This window comes from Falco cherrug, chromosome 2 (genome assembly GCF_023634085.1).
Source record: "Falco cherrug isolate bFalChe1 chromosome 2, bFalChe1.pri, whole genome shotgun sequence".
NCBI classification, from domain to species: domain Eukaryota; kingdom Metazoa; phylum Chordata; class Aves; order Falconiformes; family Falconidae; genus Falco; species Falco cherrug.
The window spans coordinates 26,722,669-26,748,004 of NC_073698.1; the positions used below are offsets into that span (position 1 = coordinate 26,722,669).

Genomic DNA, 25,336 nt, shown 5'->3' on the forward strand with positions numbered 1-25,336 from the left:
AAAGGTCACTTCTAGCGATCACTGGAACAACTCTGTCTCCATGTCCTGGAGAACAGTCTAGACATACCAGCTTGTTACTGTACTTTTTGTGATAGCTGTTATTCTTAGGAAAGCTTTACAATGCCAAGGTTAAAATGAAAAGACCTATAACTTAAAAGACTGAAATAAACTTGGCGGGTGTGTGGAAGGAGGAAGAAGTACAGACCTTCTCTCACACACTCTCAAGTTATCAACAATACCAAAAGTTGAATCTTCACTTACCAGTAGATTCTCCGGCTTGATATCCCTGTGGACAATGTTCAGGCTGTGAAGATATTTGATAGCACTGGCCAGATTGTAAAGCATTCCACTGGCATCCCGCTCTGTATATTTGTTGGTGGAAGTAATAGCATCAAAAAGATCTCCTCCCTGGAGAAAAATTACCATGGCACCTTGAGCAATACTGCTTGTGAAATGACTGCAAAATGTAGAGAAGATCAAGGTGCATCATTTATAGAGGAGGAGGAGGAGGAGGGAGGAGCAGCACAGCTTTCTTGCAGCTATAAACAATGGGTACTGTAATGACATCCCCCCATAATGGCAGCTGAACATATCAGTAATTCAGAATAATTTGTCATGGCTTAGTTGGTCAGACAAGAGGCTGGAATCTCTACTGAACACAATTCCCACCTGCTGCTGGTTTTGTCACATGTCCAGCACTTGCCAACCTGTGTGTTAAGAGCCTCTGCTGCAAATTTCTGGCATGCCTACATACTTGCCTGTCACGATGTCACTCACGTACCAACCCTTGCCACTCTTTATTATAATCACAAACAGGCTGACGTCAAATTTTTTCCTGAAGCCTAACTGCACTCCAGAAGGATGAAAGAACTCTGAGTAAAACTCAAACCGGCTACTTGTCATCACTGCTAGCATATTTTGAAAGTTTGTTTCCATCTCATAAAACTTTGAAAACATGGATTTTAGAAGCCACCTTCTCTATACAAGATGTGAAGTTTTGGGTAGTGTGATGCTTCTCGCAGCTAATACTGAAGAACTCTCCAGCATATATGTCAGACAATCATACTGGAAGACACTTGAGAATTAACATTAGTATTTCACCACAGCTACAAATACAGATGGCACCTTGTGCCATTTCCAGCTCATTGTGCTGTCTAATTCAGCTAAAAGCTACTGGCAGTGAAAGAAAAAAACAAGAAAAAAAGAGAGAAAGAAAGAAGAAAAGAAGGAAAATTAAGTTGAAGTCCTCAAAGTTGAAATGATCTTCACCAGGATCTGAGGCAGCCATGACATTTGGACTGTATTTCCAGAGCTGAGTGGGCACATGGGAAGAAGAACATGTCAGTGCTGGGAGAAAGACCAAAAAAAAAAAGTTTAAAGAGGAGATGAAGGAGAAACCTTGACAGAGTGGAGGGAAAAAACAAACATCTTTTGAGAGATACTACTCAGAGGTGTTGGTCCTTCGGCCAAAATCAAAGCAGCACTATAAACAACACACAACACCACCAAAAGGAGGGAAAGGATAATTCTGCAAAAATAATGCAAAAAATCCCTGCTGCTGTCAAAACATCAAGAAAAAACCCAAAACACAGGAGACTGTATTTTAAAGAAAAGTAGGTGCTTTCTGAAGGCAACAGAGGAGTCCCAGCTTTGCCAACTCTCATGATTTTATCAACAGCTTCAAGTTATTTGTTGGGTTTTTCTAAGGCTCGGCTCCAGAGAAAACACTGTTTTCACTAAGAGAAAGGACGAGGGGGAAGAAACAAAACAAGATCTTTTTCCAGGAATCATGGCTACAGAGAAAAAGGTAGAAAAAGACAATCACCAAAGACACAAACCTGAGAAAACAGACAGTACTAGTTAAAAAAACACCCAAAGAAAGTATTAAAAATGTAGCATTGTTGAGGTGCAGCTGGGGTCGGCCCTGGCAGGTTTATTCCCACTGTAGATGCAAACCCCTAGTTTTGGAAACTGCTTGCAGCCCACTGTTGTCAAATCTGGACCACATCAAAACCGCTTGCTCTGACCAGTGACTGATTAAGATGCATCAAGATACATAGTGTCAAGGAAAAGGAGGAATAAAAGGCCAAGCTAAACCAGAGAGAGGATTAGAGAGAAAGGCCAAATATTTGGCAAAAGTACAGTACCATGTACTTCATGGCATTATCTGATCCCCAAGTATTAGATATCAGCATGTGGCAAAATATGTGGGAAAAATAACCTATTTTCCCTAACCTCTTTCCTGTGAAGCCTCAGTTCCAGCTGCTTTTTAACATGAGGTAGTGGATTAGACAGATCTTTGGTCTTATCTAATACCTTCCAGATGCTCACGAGAAGGGTCAATAGCCACAGCAAAGGATCTGCCTCCAAAACAAAGGAAATGGTCCAAGCTGAGATGCAAGGGGCAAGAAGGAAAAAAGCTGAACCTTGAAAAGAGAAGGGAAAATTTTGGTCTAAAGTCAGAAGAAAATGAAAAAATGTTCATGTGCAAGAGAAACTTAAACTCAGAAAAAAATAGAGGCTGCAAAGCACATTAACAGATGGTCGAGGCAATCTGAAGCAGAATAACTTTCTTCATTTAAGCAGTCTACTTTACTTGGTAAAGTTTCTTACCAGGTAGCCCGCTAAGAAAAGAGCATATATTTAGTCTGTGGGATTCTCTGCACTTAAAAGGGAGGTGATGCCCTGGAAAGAGTTAACAGATCTGACAGCTATATCAGGCAGAATTGTTTTCAGACTTCCCTTTCCCCAAAGAGCACTTTAACCTGCAAGGTTCTGCTTAGCCAATTCACACTGCAGGTCACTATCATTTATTCAGGCACAAGATGTGAGTTCAGGATGACATTTCAGTCTTAAATCCCCTATTCTGGAGTAAAATGGGACCAGCAACATCTGAATGCAGTTTTTATCAATATGAGCACATAAGGAAGTATATTTGGAAGTACGGTAACCAATTATTTATTTATTAGCTTGTTATGTAAATGATATAATCTCTCTTTTCTTCTGCAAATGTGAAATCATATCCTGGAGCAGTGAAGGAAACTCTGCAATAAATCTTGTTTGTTAAATTGGCCAAACCCCTGTTAGGTTTGAATAACAATTTTGTTTCGCTGTGTAAAAAGGCAATGTGCCAGAAACCAGGTCCTTGCTTCCTTTTACAAGCACCACTTGCAATGTGTTTATATTTGTATTTATGAAGTGCTTTTTCTTACACTTTACAAAGCAATGAATGGCCTATCTGCCATGAGGTGAGGGCACCATTTGCAGCAGCCACTTATGTCAAACATGTTACTGCCAATTAATGCAGGGTGGTATTAACTGAAACCGTGCTTTGCAGTATCAAGCCTTTTCTCCATGAATTTCTTTCCTGTCTGTGAGTTTGATTTAAAGTCAGGTCTTCAAAAGTCAGTCAATAACAGATGGTTAATCAATTCTAACAGTGCAGGCTCTGAAATGGTAACAGTCAGCAACTGGTGAATTAACAATCAATGTCTTTCCAGAAATACCTTCCCTGGTGCCCATAGAGTATAACAAGTTTGGGTTTTTTTCCCAATTAAATATTAAGGAATATATGTTTGCTTCAAAGAAACAAAGTTGACTTCCCAGGATCAGGGTCTTTCTTCTAAATTTCTTTTATTATTCCACATAAAAGTAAAGAACATTAGCACTGTGCTCACTAGGATAGCTGAACTAAAGAGATGTCTATAAAGCCCTCCTATACCATGGCTAAAAGCATAAATATCTTGGTATGTGCAGCAATTCTGAAGAGTAAAGAAGAAAGAATGCAAGAAAACAGATTTTTCCAGAAAGTGAATATAATGGATAGTTTCCTTTATATACATCTTTTAGGCTAGTTATTTTGTAAGAGTTGTTGGTCCCCTCCTGTCTTATTTAGCTGAGCAGGACTTTGATTAAAAATCCACCAGAGACTACAGTTTGAACATTTTTCCAGCATGAATAGAACAGCAGGTTGCACCCATAAAACCAGCTATGTGCTTACGTCTTGACATGTTAGACAAGGCACAGCTTTTACTTCTTAGCACACCTCATGGGGCCGAGATGAAGGATTTGTCAATGTAGGCTGAAGCTGTGGCTACATTAGATTACAAGTTGGTAAGAGTATTGAGGTACCTCTGAACAAGTTCTTACAGATACTGGGAAAAAGCTACAGTAACATGGATTTCAGAATGCGTTCGCTTATGGAAAATAACACTAATTATGGTTAAAATAGTGTTAGATGGCTAATGGCACCTGATCTGAAGCTGTGCTGTTTCATGTTACGCTCCTGAGTGCAAGAGAGCGCTGTGACTATGAAGAAGGTGGGGAAATGCTTCTGGGACTGTCTACACAGAACGATTCATGGCATGGAAGAGTGCCAGGATTATGCTTTTTTTGTAGGATTTAACCTCTCCATCAGAAACAAAACAGGGATGCTAGGTATCCTGTCAGCTTCTTGCCACCAGCACATCCCAGTGTGCTTCCTCAGAGCTTGGAGGTGGTGGACAGCTGGTTTAGTAGGACCATAAGCTCCATAGCACCACTCAAGCCAAGAAGGTCATCTGGCAGGCTCAAACCTAAGAGGACAATGTTGCCATTTCCTAAGCTGTGGGGCACGGCTTGAGCTTCTCATGGATAACAGCTTTCCTGGTCTGCCACAAGGACAGGGAAAATTTGTGGCCATCCACCCATGGGTCACACTTGACAGCCTTCCAGCTCTGCACTGGGAACATAGCTTGTGTCACTGGTGCTGCCATAGAGCACAGGATAATGGAACAAAGCAAACAAAAAAAAAGAATCATTCTTTTTGCTCTCGTATTCCAGCCGAGATTGGGAAGTTCTTCAAGAAACACTTGGACCTAGAATTGTCCTATCTAACATCTCAGTGAGGTGCCTACATTAAGAGCATCCCCTAATCTCCACCTACAACCAGAGCAAAGCAGAAAACAATCCTGCTTGCCAAAATTGTTTTCTCTCACAACCTCTGGTGGTGCCTCTTTCTAACCATGGATACAGAGGATATCTACCAAAGGTGACCACACTTAATTCAAGATAAATGGAAGTGAGCTGTGTGCCAGGGTTCAGAGTGCCTGATTTGCTCACAAGTGTTAAGCATGCACATACAACAGGCCTGCACAGAAATACTGCTGCTGCACAGCTTTATAGTAATCTTTGTCCTTAAAACTAAAATACTTAAAACTGTGGATTTCCAAGGTGTAGGCATGATAGGCTGCCCCAGGAGAACCTGCTGATCAAGATACAGAAATGAAGGTGGCTGCTGAAAAGACCTCCTTCCCACAGAATACTTGAGGAAGAAAGTCACTAATCCCATTAGTGAATGTGAAAAATATGTATTCTGTTAAAGTATGGAGGACAAGGTGTCCTCAGCGGTTTTCTGTCCTATTTGTACAATTTACTTAAATGTATTTTTGCCATTTTTTATGCACAGTGACATACTTGTGTATTAGTACTAGAATCAAGAGCTAAATTCATACTTCTTGCACTGCACTGCTGACAGTACGGGGACAAGTGATGACCTGGTCTGAGTTTCCTAATCTAGTTTGAATATTCACTTCCACCAGTGAGTGAAATAAATGCATGAGATCTGGAAGTTACTATGAAAAAAATAAATAGTGTCCCAAATGTAAAATACTGCATTCACAAACTTACTTTTAAAAATAGAGCCATGTTTTATATAGCAGGTTTTTCTCTTTCACTTCCCCCCTCCTCCAGCTTAATTATTATCAAGAAGGAAAAAAGACAGGTATTATTGCTTAAACATAACATAAATGAATATAATTTAATTAAACTATTTTATTAAAGAATACTGTATTTTGAAGGCTGGTATTTACAGCTATTCAGACTGGGTATATTTTCAATTCACTTTAAGGAAGATGTGTTTCTTTAAGATAAAACTTTTGTAGAAGACTTCTTTTGGGGGATCAAATAAAACTGGTGATCTCTAAAGTATTGTCCACAGAGCACTTACAGAAAGTCAGAGAAATAGTGGAAACATTTGAAAGCTATACAAATAAATCTAATAGCGGCTTACACATCTTTCAGTAGGGTGCTGGACAGGATTACCTGCACAGACCCCTTCCATTCTAAAATATTCTGTGATTCCATAATTTTTAGTAAGCTTTAGTACCAATGAAATTTTGTTTGAAACAATTCTTAATAAGCAGCTTGCCTCCAAAATGCTCACCTTTACAAGTTCCATGACAAGGTACAACTCAGTTGGCATGTCCATCTCCTCAATCAGAAGTACAATATTGGGATGTTTGACTCGTCTTAAAATAGACACCTCATTCTGGATCATGTGTTCCTGCCACAAAAAAAAAAATTAAAAAAAAATATCTTTAATGACTGTGGGTTAGTGGGAAAAACTTTCACAGTGGAAAAAGCAGAGGGAATTGGGACCTACATGGATTCTTCAGGTTTGTTTTTTTTTAAAAAAAAAGGTAACAGATGTTGCCTTCAGCAATATGGAAGGAACGTGTCTAGAAACAACATCAGTGTGATAACTGAAAAAAGAACAGAGAGTAGACCATAGAAAAAGAAATGGAGGAAAAGACATGCTTCTGATGCAGAGAAACATTAAATATGAAAGCTTCTAAAATTTTTTCTCTGCTGCAGAATCTTGACTCAAAAATATGACAGCATCTTCTGTTACAGATTTCAAAAGTTAACAGTCACTTGGTATAAAATTGACATCAATTTGATTAATCTTGCATACTGCTTAGACATAGTGACAGGTGTTGTTATAATTATTACTATTTTTTTTCTGTTTTCTATAACATCTGCAATTATGAAAGTTAGAGGACATAATTGCGGGGTAAAGAGCAAGGGGAGTGCCCCCACACAACCAACCAACTGGAGAATCAACCCATGCATCTAGAAAGGCACACTGCAGCCTTTTATATGGATGCTCCAAGGGTCTCCAGGGGCCAAGCAAAGGCTTCAACCAAAAAGATTCTAACGTTTGCCAGGAAGAAGACAAATACCGACAGCTTCCTAAATGGATTTCTCACAAAATGTTTCTTGGGGAAAAAATGTTTTGGTCTCATATGATTTCTTGTACTTACTTTTCCTCTACATTTACTTTTTTTGATTATTTTCAGGGCATATTCTCTACCAGTTGATCTGAGGAAAGAGAAAAGAAAAAACTGTATGTTCAATCCCATTGAATATTTTTCTCAGGCAAGTTTATATTTGTTACTTGAGCACAGTAAGTCTGGGCAGGGATTCTATTCAAGTATTTGTTTGGTCAAGAAATGAAGCTTGGATTTGACTGGAATTGTGAACTTGAATCAAATGTATTGAATATGTGTGCCCAAGAAAAAGGTATTAAGCATGTTTTCAGAAAAATGAAGACATTTTGATGTTTGCAAAACAGTCACTTGATTTTTTTCATTTTATAGTGGTAATTGTTATTTCTTCTGCAGTTTTATGTAAAAATATTATATAGCATTTACAAATCCAAATCCTCTCAAAACCATAAAGTTTTGTTTTCTATTATATATAAAAAAATACAAGCTATGGTAATTACTTACATTTTTCACTTAAAATAAAAAGTCATTTGTTTGCACATCTGTACTTACAAGTTTTATGACAAAAACGTCAGTCCTTGGAATAATGTTTTAAGCATTAGGTAAGTATATGGTACTTAGCAGATTTAAATATGATGTTTATAGGACAGAATATGAAAGGTTATGGAGACAGTAAGAAATTAAAGAGAATACATTTCCTTTTAAATGGTTTTTTTTTGAAACCATATGATATTTATCACTGCCCTGTATATACATACATTCATTATATTGAATGCTAACACAGAAAACTCAGCTTGTAGACTAGTTAAGAGGATCAATTGCCATTTCTTAATCAAGTTACAGACCCAAAAGATGGCTGTAGGGATGAAACCACAAAGCTCTGTTCACAAGCTCTAGTTTCACTATAAGGTTAAATGTGGAATAGGTAACATAAGAAAAAGCCCTTACCGAAACACTTTCATTTTGTAATAAAAGTCAAAACAGTTTACAAAAGTCTATTGCATTGCCCTTAGGTGCATGTTTCATTAAAAAATAAGGAAAAAAATTACCTCTCAAACATATGGGGTGATTTTTTTTCATTCTTCATTTATCAAAACAAAGTTAAACTGATACATTAAATTGATCTATAATAAGTTCAATAGAGAAATGAACATGCCTGAAAGTGTGCAGTCTGTCAAACAGGACATGCAAAGTGAGTCATAAACTGAAAGCACTGCATTAGGAAAATGACTGGGCATTTTCATTGCCATATTTAAACATGGAGAATTCCTCTGGCAATGAGAGACACTATTTTTAGGGAATGGAAGGAGGAGGTAGTGGAAGGAATATTAGAAATTAAGATATCTGGGGTTCAAACTCCGACAAAGTATGCCCTCTTTCAATAGGAGTCTCTTTCAAGCTGTTTGGTTGCCCTAGGAATGCTTCCTTTCTGTCATGAGAAAGGAAATTGATGGTTTTTGTTGGCCATGGGAGACTCCATGTATTCCAACACACTGGGAAACCTGAGCTAGTGAGGAAATGTCAGAATTTGGAAGTATCTGAAAGTTAAAAATGAACACATATAAAAACACCGCAGGACAAATTGCGCATACAATGGAGCAGATATGTAACGAGCAGATGACAACTCTGACTGCTCTTTGTTTTGGTAAAAAGAAAATTAAAGCCAAGATAATGCAAATCCTTTCCCCTAAAAAGCTGCAGAACCGCAGGCTGTCAGCAGCGCTGCAACTTACACATCCGCCAAAAAATATGCATGGCCATGCCACAGACACACAGTGAAATGGGCATATCACCTCTCCCCTATCACTCAATCTAAACAATAAAACGGTGCCACACAAAGTAGGAAACACATTATAGTTGGATAAAAGTCTAGACCCACAGCACTACCACAGGGCACAGAGTTAGACCTCTAGTTCGTAACAGGGCTCTGTGCCACACTCACTGGCTGTTTTAACCTTTTGCAAAGTTTCCATTGCACTGGGGACAAAAATCTATCTTCATTACTTTTGTGTGTGCATTATATATGTACGCACACGTGTGTGTGTGTGCACATGCATTCACAGATACATAGAATGGGATTTAGAAGTCCTCATGTGTCAATTTGGAAGATGGTTTTTGGTTTCTCTTCGGTCTGTTTGTTGTCAGAGGAAAATGCCTGTGAACAGCTTTGACGCATCAGAGTGGCTGACCAGTGCACACGGGCTGGTCTCCACAGCTCTGGAGAAGAAGTATCCATGTGATCAGTGAAGCTGTGTAACAAGACCCATTCCTACTTGCTTAACACCTCATGGCGCTATTCCTTTGAAGTCTAATGCACACAGGAACTGTATGTCCAAAGAAAGTGGAAAAGTCCTCTCTCCCAAGTATCACCCCATCAATTCTGGCTCTGCAAATGATGGACATATCAGACTTTGAAGTGAGGTGTTTTTTGCTTAGAAAGACTGTGAAGAATGTTTTTGAAGGGGCTTTACACGTACTGGCTTTAATTTACCCTCTTAGCCTTTAATTTCTCCTTCCACACTTGTGATGGCAAGGGCATACTGCTTTAGAAGTGGGAACTAACAGAAATAGTTCTGCTTGAATTTTCAAGATGTCCTGAAGTAGAACTCTGATATAATTCGCATCGATGGAATGGTATAGGTCAGAGACCATAAAAGCATGTATTGGGGAATACCTGAGTAATCATGCTCTTAGAGCACGTATTCATTAGATATGTCATGTTACCGGATACTTCTGGGACCAGTGGGACAGACAAGAGGACAAGAAACAGTTTTCATTTAACTTCTCAAGGCTATCGTAATTAGTATTATATTTAGGTGTGTCAGGACCTATATTTAATTTTATTCATGTCTTTTCTCCGAGCTTGAGAAAGAGTTGCAAAATGCACACCGCCACATTTGAACTGTCTCTCAGCATAACTGGCATTTTCAGCTGAATGACAGTGTATTAAAATCTCAACCTTTTATTTTGGCTTGCAATCTGTTTCAGTCACTATGCACTTTTCTTTTAGCTTGCATTTTTCTCTTTTCTTAGTTACATGTTTTCACTCATGTTTTTCATCAGTCATGCCCCCTCCATGGGGTTTTACAGTGCTTTCTTGGTTTCATATTATTTTGCTTTGCTTCCTTTAGGTTTCCATATTCCCCAGTTTAGTGTTCGGACGCTGGGGTTTGATCTGAACAGCTATTGCCCTCCAGATGACCAGCTCCACCATGAACTCACTCTGACAGAGCTCTAAAGGCCTCACAAGAGTTTTGGCCAAGTCCCACCAGCACGCTGTCAGCTGATACAAAATCAGCTCTTCCCCCTTTCCCCAACAGACGTCTTCATGGTCTCCGCACTTGCCAGACACTTTCAGATGCAGGGCGGGACCTGTCTTTTTCCAAAGAGACTCTAGTTTAAAACCAGCCAAGCTAATTTATCATCATCTGCCATGAGATCTAATCTTTACTTACTCTCTAGGGTTAATATGACATTCTCACAGGCTAAAGAGCAAAAGTTCTTTCTTTGAGCCCAAAGGTGAGGTTACAGTCTTCTGTAATAGTCTCTATGATCTGGTAATAAGGGATATAAAACTTCACTCGTGAAATTTCATTATCAGACCTTGACATCTCCATTGTTCTTTCTTTTGGACATCTCTAGCTCTGGCAGGATTTTTGCCTTCTCTGCACTGCTGCTGGATATCATGAACAGTCTTACAATCATTTCACATACAGGTGAAGTACCTTCAATCTTTTTTACCCCACGTTCCCCTATTTTTAACAATGCCGCCAAAAGGCACCTGCGGTTCTGTGGGACATTTCTGCTTTTGTTCCCTATTTTTTACACTCTTAATGTTGGGTCGATCCAGTTCAAACCAGGCTCATGACCTGCCTGACCAGATCTAGAAACCGACACCTGAGCTAGTCAACATGGATGCTTTCAGCAACACCGACATTTGAGGTGACTTGTGCCTTCTCTAATCTGGAGTAGGTGTCTAAAATCAAAATGGTAAAGGGCACTGAAGAAGTTAGATTTTGAGCGCAGGCTCCTAAAGTTGGATGGAGCTCATATAATGGCATAAAGTGGGCAAGCAGGAGATAGATGCCCATTTAATTAAAGATAAACATGGAAGAGGTTACTCCTCAGTGTCAGATGCAGAATAGATGGATCCAGTCAGCTTTTTATGCTGACCACCACCACTGCACTGCACACACAAAACTTCCTGACAACTTTAAAGAATGTCCCTACACATGAAATGTTTCATTGGTCTGATTTAACACAAAGAACTGGTAAAATCATGCATTCTGAAGAAAAAAACCATATAAAGCTTACAAAGAATTAAACTCATAGATTGTCTGTTGGACTCTCTTTTTTTCATATGAGAGGGCATTACCTAGTTCTTCTGTCTGGCATTGAGACATTACCTTATTACATATTCTATATTCTACAAATAAAGACATAGAAAAAGCATGCCATAAATGATTATTTTTACAGTCATAAGCATATCATCCTCCTCACCTTTCTATACACTCCTTCACAATAGCAAAATTTCCATCTCCTATAGTCCTTCCAACTTTATATCGCTCTGCTATCGAGGCTGGAACCTGGAAACCTTCCTCCAACACTTCTGAAAGAATCATTAGTACATTTTTATTGTTAGTGAAGGAAACACAGATGTTGCACATAACATGCATTTTAAGTCTATGGTTTAGGAGCCTGGAAACCATTCAGAGTCAGTATCTCACTTACTGTACAGTGAAACCATGCTGCTGACATTGTATATACTCAACAGGTTTCACACAGATACAATAATGAAAAATAAGACTTCTGGGGGCTCAAACATACCACCATTCGAGTGTTACATAGTTTACCATTCCCATTGCAATATGCCCCCAGGACAAAACCAAAATTGTATTTTTTTAATTATGAAAAGGCCTCTGTGATCTGCACAAGCGCAGACCAGCCTCCAAAAAGGGTTGGAACTCCTTGACACAGCATGATTAAATATATGTACCAAAGAAGTCCAACACTCAAGCACTTATTTTATTACATCCTGTAAACTGAGACATCCATAAAACTCCTCATGTGCTAAGTGCTAGTTCTCCCCCTCCCCCAATATTAAATATTTAGTTTTTAAACAAATGTTCTCAATAATACTACCTCACATGCAACCTGGGCACCAGATGTTTTGGTAAAATTGCATTACACAGTGTCTAAGCATAAGAAAAGTTTGTAGTTTCATGTGTTTTAGTGCTCATTCATGTACCATTATTTTTAAATGTATTTGAAATAGTGTGTTACAAATACCTAACATGCCTCTAAAAGCTGACTGTAAACTGCAGCTGATACAAACTACTATATAAATACCGTACCATAAAAGAAATGTCTCTCAGAAATGTGACTTGAATTTACACACTTTAAGGCAGTGCTTTTAACTGTATCTTTATCTGTCCTTTGTTCCAGTTTAGTATGAAATGTGAATGTCATGATACAAGGAGGCTGGGGTTTGCCTGGATTCACAGGTGGCATGAACAGTTACGGTCAGAGGGAAACATACACATACAACGCATATGTGCGTGTGAGTGAACTGGCAGTATTTGAGCAGGCACTATCCCTTAGCCAGCACCTTAAAGCCTTAGTACAGGGTAAGATTAACCATTTTTGAGTAAAGACCCAGGACTGCAGCATGTTCTTTAGTACCATGACTGATGAGAGAAAAAGTTACTAAAATAATACAGTCAGCACTGTGTCACCTGCAGGGCTGGTATCTCGAGTATGCTGCAACAAAACCACCTCTGAATAGCGATGTCCAGATCAGATCTGATCCAGGGTGAACCTGAGTGGTTTGCTAAGGCTGCCGAGCTTCCTCATGGAGAGTCATCCAGCCCGCAATGCTCCCACCTTCTCCAGCAGGAAGAATGACTCATTTCCTACACAGCTGCTGTTGTCACTACATTGACTGCTTGGAAATGTCAGCCTTCAAATGTTACCTTCTGCAGGTCCATCATTTTCATCCATAGAGCTGCAAACTTTGGTGGATGCTAATGAGGTAGAGGAGCCACTGTGTTGGGAGCTCTGGAAATGGAGAGACACAAATGAAAACAGATGATTTTTAAGGAGCAGGAGTACCTGCAGCATGTTCCTGCTGGACACACGTCCTGGAAAGGATTCAGTGTTCCCTATGTAAAGTATCAATTTACTTTGGTGAAGGGATATGAGGATGCTTGGGAAGAGTCCAGTTTTTCCACGGAAATTGCACTTCTGATATCCTTGCATAGGCAGAGATATCCCTGATCCATCACGTGCAGCAATGCTGTTATGTATGGCCCATCAGTTTCTCCCTATTCCACGCACACTTGGCAGGGAAAACTGAGGAGCTGTATGCCCTCTGCAGGCAGGAGATTGTTTTCTCAGCAACACCGTTAACCCAGCAGGCACCAGAAGCACCAACGTCTGTTCTGACCGAATTTGGCTTTGTTACGGGCAGAATTCCTCACTTTTGCAAACCTCCCTCTGGTGAAATCCTCCCCAGTTGTGTTCTAGAAGGCAGAAATCATTATGGCAATGTATGGAGAAAATAAAACGTCAGGGTGAATAACGTTTGCTTTTCTTGGAAAAGCATTTGATTAGGTATAGCTCACTTGAGGCATCAGCCTGAACCTCCGTTTTAAATACTCGTACAGCAAGTGTCTACATTTGCCTATACACTTAATGGGGGGAGGACAGTATCTCTGTAGTCCATGGAAGGTGACTCACAGCCACCCAGCTTGGATGCCAGAAGTACAGCAGGCAGGATTTCGCTAGGGAAGCCTTCCAAAGCACCTACCAATGTCTATCGGTTACGTATGGACTCTAGGCATGTACTTCAGGAAGACTGCTTCATCACCAATCTAGATGGATGAAACTACACAGGCACATGAGGTGGATTTCACCCAAAATGTTTATCCTGTGCTGTGTAATGATTACACCATCATATCTTCAGGATTCTCCCATCCTCAAAGCAAACTAGAAGCTAGAAATGTAACAGTGGCCCTTTAAACTTACAGCAAAACCCAGCACTTCCTCACGTCTTCATGTTGCAACATGAGTGAGAAGCATTCAGAGGATTTCCAAACTAAAACTTTCTCAGGTTCACACGGTTTGCATACTGAAAGCTTACAAAGTGCTGCAGTGTTTAATTACCCCCTTCAGTCTATATATTACATAAATTGCTGGTGGCACTGCATGTTACTAACACTACCAGTTTCTTATCTGCGTGTGTGAGGTATCTAGATGCCCACAGTCAGGCTGCCAATCCACTTTACAAATTTAATACAGCTCCTTTGGAATGACCTCTCTCCTCTGCCACCGCAGAGCACAGCTGATGGCTGGAGCAAGAGGAACTAACGACGCAGCAGCTGGGATTTTTGCAGAGCATGGAGCCAGGGAGAAGGCTGTCAGCAGAGTTAAAAGCTGGCCAGTATACTGAGTTCATTTGAATAGTCTAACTTTTAATTTCTCCCACAATAGATTAAGGTCAGCAAAGGCTGAACTTGGCCTATTTTTCACAAAATAATCCTGAAAGCTTGCGCACCCCATCTACCAAGAGATTCTTTGCTCTTTTTCTCTTTTAATCAACCACAGCTCATTCTTTTCATCCATCCAAGCATTTTTGCTGAGCTTTGGCCGGAATTAAAAATTGCATTAATCAGTTTTTGGACTACTTTTGCTGCCTCTTGACAACAGAAGTGAGCACTGACTGATTTTGTGCAGCTCGCTAAGATATTGCTGCCCTTGTTTCATGATTAGGATGTGTTTATGTATGTTCTATTCCTGTGCTAAACTCTGTGGGACGTCTCAGTAAAAACTTACCTCTCGTTCATTTTTGAACAAATGAGCAGATGAGGATGAAGGTAACAGGAAAATGCTAGAAGTTCTCATGTCTGGAGAAGTCACTCTTAAAGCCTATTTTTATACACATGTAATGAGAGAACTGTTTCCTTTACACTCCTGCTTGTAAAATAAGCACAAAAACATGTTTTCACTACTCATTCTGCTGTGTCTGTTTGTTTTCCTAGACCAGGATCCAATTTCTTACTTTTTTCCCCACCCCACAGTATTTTCTTAAAGGACTTAAAACTTAAATATGTTTAATATTTGTTACATGCAAAATCAAGAATGAATCTTTACAACATTTAAGGGGTACACCACAAAAAATTTAGTGCTAGATTTTCAACAGATTATCAAACACATACTTTGTTCAGTTTTTTGCATTTTAAATAGTGAGATTACACTTTTTTAGCCAACGTTAGGCGAAGACTGCTAACTACTCACTGGTGCAGCTTTCTGCTAGCAGTCTGATGGTCTCTTTACGGAGTCTTTAACGTGTTGTTCTCATATGCGAAAATGGGGAGACACAGAAATCGAGACCTAACTCGGTGGCCACATCTTCTCAAAATGGGTGCCTAGAGGTACTCAAATTTCTATTTGGGAACTTAATTTCTCAAGGACCCTTAAGATGAGGTTTAGCTGAGAATGATGACTGCTTCGTCCTTCCAAAATTAGACTCCTTTGAGGGCTCATTCCAGCAAAGTGTTTCAGTTAAGTGCTTCACTTTAAATATAAAAAGTCTTAATGGCATTAACACAAATGAAATTAAATTCACTTCTAAATATCTGTTTGATGTATAGCTCCCTAAATATGTATTTAGCCTAGGTTTAGTTAAACTAAAAAAAAAAAAAAAAAAAAGAAAAAAAGAAAAAAAAAAGTGGCCCATAGAAAATTTAAAGGAAATAAAACATCAACATGAGATTATTTTGTTAAGTGTCCCTTTTTCTTTTCTTATTGATACCACATAAGAATGGGAAGACTAAGATGATATCCATAATTGAAGAATTAAAGCGATGCATTAGCAGCATATACTGTACCATAGATCTGCAAACAAAGCATAGAGCCCCTTCAGTGAGATCTGCGTGCAAAGCACCAGCATGTGAGCAGCAGAGCTCACCAGTGACAAGGAAGCAGTAGCTAAGAAGACATTTGCTAAAAATACATACTGAGATTTTGAAAACTTTAAAATTTTTAAATGACTTGAAAAATATGAAGAAAACACACACTTTTCCTTTGCTGAACACCTCCTATTAAAACAACAGCTTAAAAATAAACCAGGAACTGTACATTTTCATATATTCACCAAGTCTGCTGACGGACCGACCCCCTTTCACAATGAAAGAGACGTTACTAGTTAAACACAACACAAATATTTTCATCTTTATTCAGTCCTCTGGAACAACATGCAGGCACTTATTTATTTATCTTTACTTCAGCTAGAAGAACATTCCTTTATTTAGACTTTAATTAGCTCGTTGTTCTCACAAGCTGAAAGCCCTCCGGGTCCAGCAATCCTTGTGGGTCTCGGTGTTCCTTCCAGTTGGCTTGCCAATCGTGAGGCAGTCTGTTGTCTACACTGTTGCTCTCACAGCTGTGGACCCCATCAGGGATATTGCAGATGGGGACGGGGGGAAAACAAACTCTAAGCAAGAGTATAATCTCTTCAACACACAGACCTTAATGCAATTAGCTGTTTTAATTTTAAGAGATGCCGAGGTGCTTGAAATGTCATCACTTTTACATGGATTTAAAGGAGTCCAGTTGCACAGGTTGCCAGCACATGGCCATTTTTATGGCACACCTCCATAAAAGTGATGGCATAAAAAAAATCAGGTCTTTGGTGTAAGGATTTCAGATCCTATTCAGGTCTATATAACAGATGGCCAGCACACCACACATCTCACTGATGTGAATGGAAACATTAGCACTATAGTGTTTCATCTGCGTCTCACTGGGAGATTTATTTAGCAACTGTTTTGTAAATAGTTTGTATGTCAGTGGAAATTGTGTTAAATCCATGAAAAAAATAAATATTACTGTAATTTCTCTCTCCTCATACTCACCTTTGTCCTAAATTATTTTCAAAATTCCACTCCAACTAAACAGCAGGAATTATTCTTGTGGACTACCAGTATCAGCAGTTACGAGAAGAAGCTTAAACAAGTACGACTAGGAAGTTTGTTAATGCAATTCAGATTCCTGAATCTTAAACCCCAAACACTGCATTATAGTTTCCAAACCTCTCAAAACCTTTATTAGCGCACATGGAGTCTACGAAGTCTCTCAACAATAGATTCCTTTGTATTTTCCTAGCATGAAGGAAGCATCTGGATGAAATGTGAGTAACAGAAATGCACACAGGTGTAACGCTGAGTTTGGATCTCATGCAGAGTTCTGCTCTTTTAGAAACAGGCTTAATGAAGTAAAAAGTAAAATTAGTAAAGTGTAAATTCAGGAAGGAGGTGCAGAATAAGGGAATTATTAATGCCTTCAACTGATGTCTCCTAAGATTTTCCCTATTCTGAAGAATTCTACGGAATTTAAAAAACATACAAAACCTATGTGTGTCAGTAATATGTGTAAGATAAGTTCAATTCAGCAAAGATGAAAAGCATGAAAGCCAAAACTAAACAGTTAAGCAACCATGCTCACCTCTTCTGGAGCCCATACTAGTGTTCAGTCTGTTTATAAATAACCTTTGCAAGGTAACCATCATGAATTCCTGACATAGTCAATTACAATCATGAATTCCTGACATAGTCAATTCCTTACCCTCAAGATCATCACAGTTAATGGTAAAATAAAGACAACAGTCCAGTGCAGGTATTCGCTTTGAAGGACTTTGAAGGGCTCAAAAAATTCCTCTAACATGTAGCAGTCCAGAGCAAGAAACTGAGTTAATACAACAAAATGGTACATCTCCAGAGAACAAAAGGGAAAGCAGAGAACAGCTGGTTTAAAACAGTAAAATAATATATCTTGATGCAACTTTTAAGAAAACAAACTATTTTTTTATTATTCAATTTAGAGAGAAGAAAGGGTTGCACTGAAACTCCCTCTCTAAGCTCTATCCAGTGAAAAGTCGGGTTTTTTTGTTTTCTTTTGTTTAATGGTTTACATTTTTTGGCCCAGCCAGCTGAGATGGGGGAAAAAGTTTTCATGTAAACAGTACAGAGATGGTAAAAAAATTACTTCATGGAGAAACATCAAATCCACAATATTCATGCTGAAAGAATGGAAGCCAATGGAATTCAATGTATAGAAAAAGAAATTATGCAATTGTTTTCTTTTCAAATTCGACACTACACTAAACTGACAGAGATCCAAATTTATTTATAAACTGCTTTATCTGGAAAGGAATGACAAAAACCATATGCAAACCTGCTCTACTACTTATCCACCATTCTGTGTCCTGCCCTATCTAGTTAGATACTTGAGAGGCCCTACATAGGGAAATTATTTTTTTCTTTTTCTTTTATGCAATTCAGGATTTACACAGCTTGGAGAAGAGTTAAATTCGAATGACACAAGCAACAATCTGCTGTGTGCCATTCAGGAACTTGTGTTGGTTTTCTTCTTTGAGGGATAGAGGGACAAATGAGGGAGTTTGCAAGGAAATGGAGCTAACAGACTGAAAGTTAAATTTTCAAGCTGAAGCACTTTGTTTTATTAGGATCCTCTTATTAAGCTGCAGCATCAACTCCTTTATACTCATTTGATTTGTGCAACAAAGCAATTCTGAAAGACCAATACAGTTTCCTATATGGTATTTAACAGTAAACTTAAATCCAACCTCCCCTAGCTCCTAACAGCTGCTTCCAAAGCTGAGCCATAATTCAGACTGTAGGGTCACTCAGTCTTTGGCATTCTCCAGAAAAGATTGATGATCTAAAAAAAAAAAAAAGTATCAGATTCATGGTATCGGAAGCTGACCTGTCATTACTGTATCCATACTGTGGTTAACATAAAAAGTTACATATGAAGTGATGCAATGTGAAGGTTTCCTTTTTCCTTTTCTAAAGTTATACACAGTTAAAAGTTTCCACTCAACTACAGAACAAAAATTGAAAGGCCATCAAAGGAGGTTCTTATTTCTTCCACCTAATTAAGGACACAGCACAATCACCACTTCTATTTTGAATCTATTTGAGTTGCATTTTAAAAGCTTTCCTGGCATTCTTAACTGTTACTTGGTAGGGACAGAAACCTCAATTATTTTGTTTCTACTCTTCGTCATTTCTACAGTACTGTTTCCTTCCTATGTCTGTACAACTTTTTTAGGCAGACCTATTTACTAGCAGCCAAGATGGTTTCAAAACTAAAACTTTTATCAGGACCATAGATCTCTCTAGGAGAGTGTCTGAACATCAGCTGAAGCATCAGACTGGCAGATGACATGTCAGAAACTGTAACATCTCTCTTTCAACGCCCCCACCAAACAAAAAATAAAAAGGCTATAGATATGTATTTTTAAAGAGCGGAAAGATATATCAAGAAAACAAGGTACTTATTTTAAAACTCTGTGGGTACGTTTCAGTACTCTCAGATTTTCACAGGCATATTTTCCTAATTCTTTTCTTAAGAGGAGTGTTGCTATAGCTGAGTTGTCAGCAGGGAGCTGTACTTTGCTTTGGATCATCTACTAATTTCTCACTTCATACGTCAAATCTACCCCATTGCGTGCACACAAACTTACCCATAAGCAATTCAAGGCAGGTATATTTACTGTCTCCAAAAGACCTGTTAGAAACCAAATTCTTCCTTGAAGGATCTTCAGTATGCACACACTAGAGCCCACAGTTTATTATTTAAAAAGACACTGAATGTATCTAAAATCTAAAGGAACCCATTAGGATGCATGGATCCCATATGATTATACTAAATGAACTGTTAGATGGACAATGCTGATCCAAAATGAACAAGCAATACCAACTGCAAGTATTTTTTTAAAGCTGTTAATCATGTTTCCAAAATAAACTCACTGAACAGTGCGTATTTTTTAAATATATTTATTACATCGCTTACAATAATCTACAGTAATGTTAAATCTAGAGAAACAACAAATTGCAACAGGATGACGTGGTCAAATATGAAACACAAGTACAACACAGTATGATGAAACAATGGCACAAAAATGAAGGTGATTTTCTTCAGCTGATTATATGAAATAAAACATTCATCAGCATTATTTTTTTTGCAAGTTTTACATTTTTTTGTTGATAAATCAACAGCTTTCTTTTTGGTTTCCTGCATCACATTAATACAAAAATGGTATATTTTAAAAAGCAAATATCCAAGCACTTTTCTTTAAAAAAAATAATTGTATGCATAACTTCGTAAAATCTTAAACTTATGTTGTAAATGTGCCAATATTTACAATATCATAGTGCAACTAACAAAATGAAGAGGCCTTAGCACAAACATTGTTAGCTCCTCTTTCACTAGAGTCCAAATTCCAAAACACTGTATTGCAGGGCAAACCACAAACTAATTACCTCATATAACATCAGAGAACAAGTACACGCTGAATACAGTACAGCTTTTTTTCAGACTTCACTGCTGAGGGTTAATTTAAGCAAATTTGAATATAAGCAACATGCGCAAATACAGACACTAAAATGCATACAATTATGTATGTGTGCACCGCGTGTGTTTTTAACCCTTCGCTAATGTGTGCATACACAACACATGTATCTACATACCCATTGCCGTCCACGGGGAGTTAGGGCGCTCAGCCAGCCTGAGACCAGGTGCATGGCGAAAAAGGCAAACCCGAGCCAGCTGAAAGGTGTTAATGACAGCAAATACGGCTCAGAATAGCCTCTGCTCTGCTCTGCAAGCCCTGCTTTCTGAACCGAGGGGTTTCCTGGGGGCCAGCACCCCCATTTCCAAGGAGTGTGACAACCACTTGCTTGCTTTGCTCTGCATGTAAAGCTACTGCTGGCTGCGTGACATAAGGTTATTTTTCTATTCATCACTCATGGTTACAAGTTCTCATCCTGTCACTAACAGGTAAACTGAAAGTGAATATTAAATAAAGAACAATCTTGTATTCTGTTGAATACCATTAATTGGATACAAGAAAAAGCACAGACAACATTAATCTAAATATTCATCAAGTGTTGAGGTAATTTAGCACCATAAAGATTTTCGGTTTGTTCATTTCTCTACTATTTTTAACAAAACAGTACACTTGGGTTGATCAGAGGTTGTTTTCTATATTCTATATTACTGTTAATTCATTTTAACATTTAGAGTTGTAGGACATCTTTTGTAACATACTGTGCTATATAAAGTTCACATCACAGTATGAAACTGTAAAAGCAAAAATGACTATTTATTTAAATTGCTACAGCACACAATCTCAACCCAGGTGTTCTTCAAGGCTGTCTAACATTATGGTATCCTTTCTTATAATATACGTTTATAGCCACAATATTAGTGCCCCAGAATTTTCATTTTACAGCCATATATGCCCTGTGAAAATGGGTTAAAGAGAAAAATAACTGAATATAATGTGCTGTTGCTGAATTATATTTTACAAATTAAAAAGCAATTTTTGCAGTGGATAATGAATGTTAAAGATTTTACTGATTTCAACAAAGAAACAGTGACGTTCAAGAGGAGACACAAGTCTGAATGTGTCAAAATAATACCATTTCAGATTTATGATTAATGTTTTGTCTGTGTATATGTATCTGGGTATAAGGTCCTATCCTTCCCATCTTGCAGTCAATCATGGTTTTGCCACTAAGTTCAAACTGAGCAGAACTTAGCCCTTGATGTACATGAGATCTCTTAAAACCGTACAGACTTCCTCGGGGGAGCTGCGCAGCAAGTACAGGTTAGTGCAGCTCCACTGCCTTTAACAGAGCTGTAGCAAATCCCACCAGATGAGCATCCTCCCATAAAGACATTTTCCCCACATATCTGTTTAAAGCCACAAATGTGTCATAACTGTGCATGGGTTTCAAAGCCATTAATCTATGTATGTGTGTGTATGTGCGTATAAATATAAACATACACATTCTGTGCTTCACATGTGAACTGTTTGTTGCGTAAAAGAAGAAGAAAAGAGATTAAAAAAAACCCAGAAAGTTGCAGAAAGCATTAGGGAAATAATCACAAGGATTCATAAAGTTCAAAGGGAAGCAAAGCATTCACAATCTATACAAGACTCTTTAGCTACATCATAATCACCTTAGAGTAGGCACAAATAATGCAGCATACAGAGAACTATAAGAGGTTCAAACACTATAAAGTTGCTTAAGCTATTCTGTTATTTAATGAAGTCGATGAAATCTAGGGACAAACTAAAACCTGTGCTGTTGCAAGCAGAACTACAGCATCAAGAAACACAATTTCAGTTTCACCCATAAACTGAAACCTTCTGGTCTTGCTTAAAAGAAACATTTCATTCTGCTCATGTATAATGGGAATTACATTCCACACAAAAGGGATCTCAAAGTCTATAAACAGTGTACCTTTTCAATCTCCAAGGGACTTTCATTCCTTAAATGAAATATTAATGATACATATTGCCCCTGAATAGCCCCTTAATACAAGTCATATGTTGAAATGATTAAATGTTATGGACTAGCATATTCTTTGAAACAGTCTTGATGGAGAACTCGCTATGATAACAATTACTGATATAAGGTCCATTTTTCTTTTCCACAACTAAGCAAAGCTGTGGGATTCAGGTTTGCTGGCAATCTGCGCTCCCTGCGCAGAACAAACATTCTTAATGAACTGCTTTAAACAGCAATAGCCTACATGGGACAGGGGAGGAAAAATAATATTCCTGTAATTTCTTTTCTTTACAGGAAAAAACAATTTTCAAAACTACAGTATCAGTCTGGTGGAGTTGTCTGAATTTTTGGAAACTAATCCCAATGCACCTTTACATAATATGCATTTCTTGGGGTTAAGTAATGATATTTTGCAAAGACATACCTTCATAACAGGCAAAAATGCAAGTAAATTCACAGCTGCAAACTTTTTCAGTAGAACAGGACAGCTTTAGGATCGGGGTGCGGTGGGGGACACAGGGACTGTTCCTATTGCTGGGAACAGTTTTAGATCTGAAGTCTGAAGCAGGAATGGAAAAACATGCATTTCAAAAGGAAACGACCTAACTGCTTCAACAAACCTGCCAGATCAATGACTTTCTCTCCAGGTGATACTGGAACCAAGTATTGAAAACAGAGAAGGTAAGTTTTGTATTCTGCTGCCCTTCTACTTCTTTTTGAAAATATCCTCCATAAAGAAAATGATTACTCGTACAGTGGAGCCACATCACATGCCAACATTTTCCAGCTGCCAAATTTTATCGTGAACAAATCAGTGTAAAGGAATTATTTCACTACATTTAAAAGTTGGCATGTGGCAGCTAAAATTTTCTGCTATTAAGTAAATTTCCCTGATTGCAAAATATATTAAATCATCACTACGTAGCTCAAAAATATAATCTCTATGGATTTTTGTTGAGGACCAGAATCACACTTATTTCTAATTCTTAAATCATTATTATTTGAGATACTGAAAGGAAAGGTATAAGTCAGTAAAAACGTGATCACTACACTATCAGCTTAAATACAACAGATAAATTTTAAAGCAATATGCAACATATGATGGGAAATATTGCTGTTATGTAAATTAGACTAAGAGTCTCACAATAAAGCAGCAGAAAACAAATAAAATTAGTAGATATTTGTTAAGCAACTGGTTATAATGCATGACCTACTTTAACACTAAAGGAGTTTTGCATATTCATGCTGTACAAAATGACCATCTCTAGAAATTACGCAAACAGAGAAATTAGGTCAATAGAGGGATGATTTACAGTACTGCCATTTCTGTAGGCTTTCATTTTAAAATGCATAAGATGTCTTATTACAGCAAATAAAAAATGATGTTCCTGTCCTTAACAGAAGTGAAAATAATCACTAGTTTCTCAGGCAAAATGGTTTTTTTTTTCCCAAAAGGTCTCATCACGTGTGTCAGATGACGCTGCTAGCCAGCAGGTCCCCATATTTTCTCATTTAGAAATCTGTCCATATTTACTTGCAACACAGAGATGATCAGTATTAACAGCCCTTGCCAGGTAAAACATTCATGTTGCCTGTGAACACCCTTCTGTTTACAGTCATCAAATGGTAATGCAGAGAAGAGAACTTGAACACTGCTTTGAAAGCATTTACTTTCTGTCCAGTGCCCACACGGGATTTCTTCATCCTCTTTTCATTTAGATAAAAAGACTAAAATTAGAGTGTTCCAAATGTGCGTGTCAGGATCAGACAGTGTGGTGCAAGCAATTTAATATGGCAGGATTTTTCTTTTCTGCATTTTACCTATTCATTGGTAAAAGCAAAGTATTCATTAACTGTTCATACCCAAATGAATATACGTATGGTAAAAACAGAACATATAATCAGTACCTTAGATGATAAAAAGAGCACTATTCATAGATGTGCCCGCTATGGATTTGTGCGTTATATTCACCTTATTCAATCTTTGTTCCTTAAAGCGTGCACAATGCTGTTTTGTATCTGATGGACATATTCAATGGCTCATTCATTAAAAATTCTTGCATTAAAATGCAGTGGTAAAGCCAAAAATACCCCCACACGCTAGAATTAATTTGGCCCCGTGTTTTTAATATTAAATATGCAAAACTCTTTTGTGCGATTCACTATTACTGTAAATTAGCAGCTATTCTCTTTAAAAATGTTAAACCTTCACCAAATCACAAACCATAAACATTGTTCCATTTTCTCTTTTACACTGAGTCTCCTACTGAATCCATATCATCCGAAGAGAGTGGGCGATACAGGTCCTGTAAGATGAAGTGCAGTATACATTTGTTTATTGTGTTTGATTTGTTGCACTGCAACTGTCATATTCTTTCTGTTACTGTGGACCAGAAGATATTGTTTAACATAAAATAAACATATTCTATACACTCAGATTTTTGGCTCAATGTCATAAAATTATTTTTTAATCAACAAATAGACGGTTAGTAAACAAAGCTGGAGTTTCAAAGTACCACATATTCTAAGAGGAAATTATTCTTTTATTGGATTCTTTCCTATTAAACACTATTAAAACAACGTCCGCCTGTTCTGGAGGGTCTCCTATTTGTTTGGAAACTTGGCAATATGAACTTAATAGTAAAGGGAATATATTTCCCTTTTTGCTGTTTTGCAAACAGCAGTAGGAAAGTGCTTACCTTGTATAAGGTAATTAAAACTTGCCACCCATGGGTGATATAGCATGGATCCAGCCACACTTGAGCCCCGGAATGCTGACAGAATATTGCCATTATCTATATTGTACTGACAATGGTATCTCATTTCCACAGGTTTTCTGTGTCTGTGTGGATGTGTAAAAAGGCAGCATGTAAAATCCCCCCGTCGCTGGCTCTTTCTGATGGTAGC

At 38.1% G+C, this 25,336-nt stretch overlaps 1 protein-coding gene across 4 annotated transcripts in view; it reads right to left on the reverse strand.

Annotated features, from left to right (window-relative positions):
• DCLK1 (doublecortin like kinase 1) overlaps nt 1-25,336 on the reverse strand; it is a 251,398-nt gene that overhangs the window by 35,866 nt on the left and 190,196 nt on the right. For 3 of the 4 annotated variants that reach the window (XM_055702445.1, XM_055702446.1, XM_005446484.4), the window contains 5 exons: nt 13,019-13,103; nt 11,547-11,655; nt 7,083-7,140; nt 6,203-6,322; nt 262-408 (listed from right to left, as the gene is read on the reverse strand). In XM_055702445.1, coding sequence (XP_055558420.1) covers nt 262-408; nt 6,203-6,322; nt 7,083-7,140; nt 11,547-11,655; nt 13,019-13,103 — 519 coding nt within the window. Of the gene's footprint in view, nt 1-261; nt 409-6,202; nt 6,323-7,082; nt 7,141-11,546; nt 11,656-13,018; nt 13,104-19,890; nt 24,736-25,336 lie in introns of those variants that run through there. The other variant, XM_055702447.1, reaches the window with a different exon arrangement.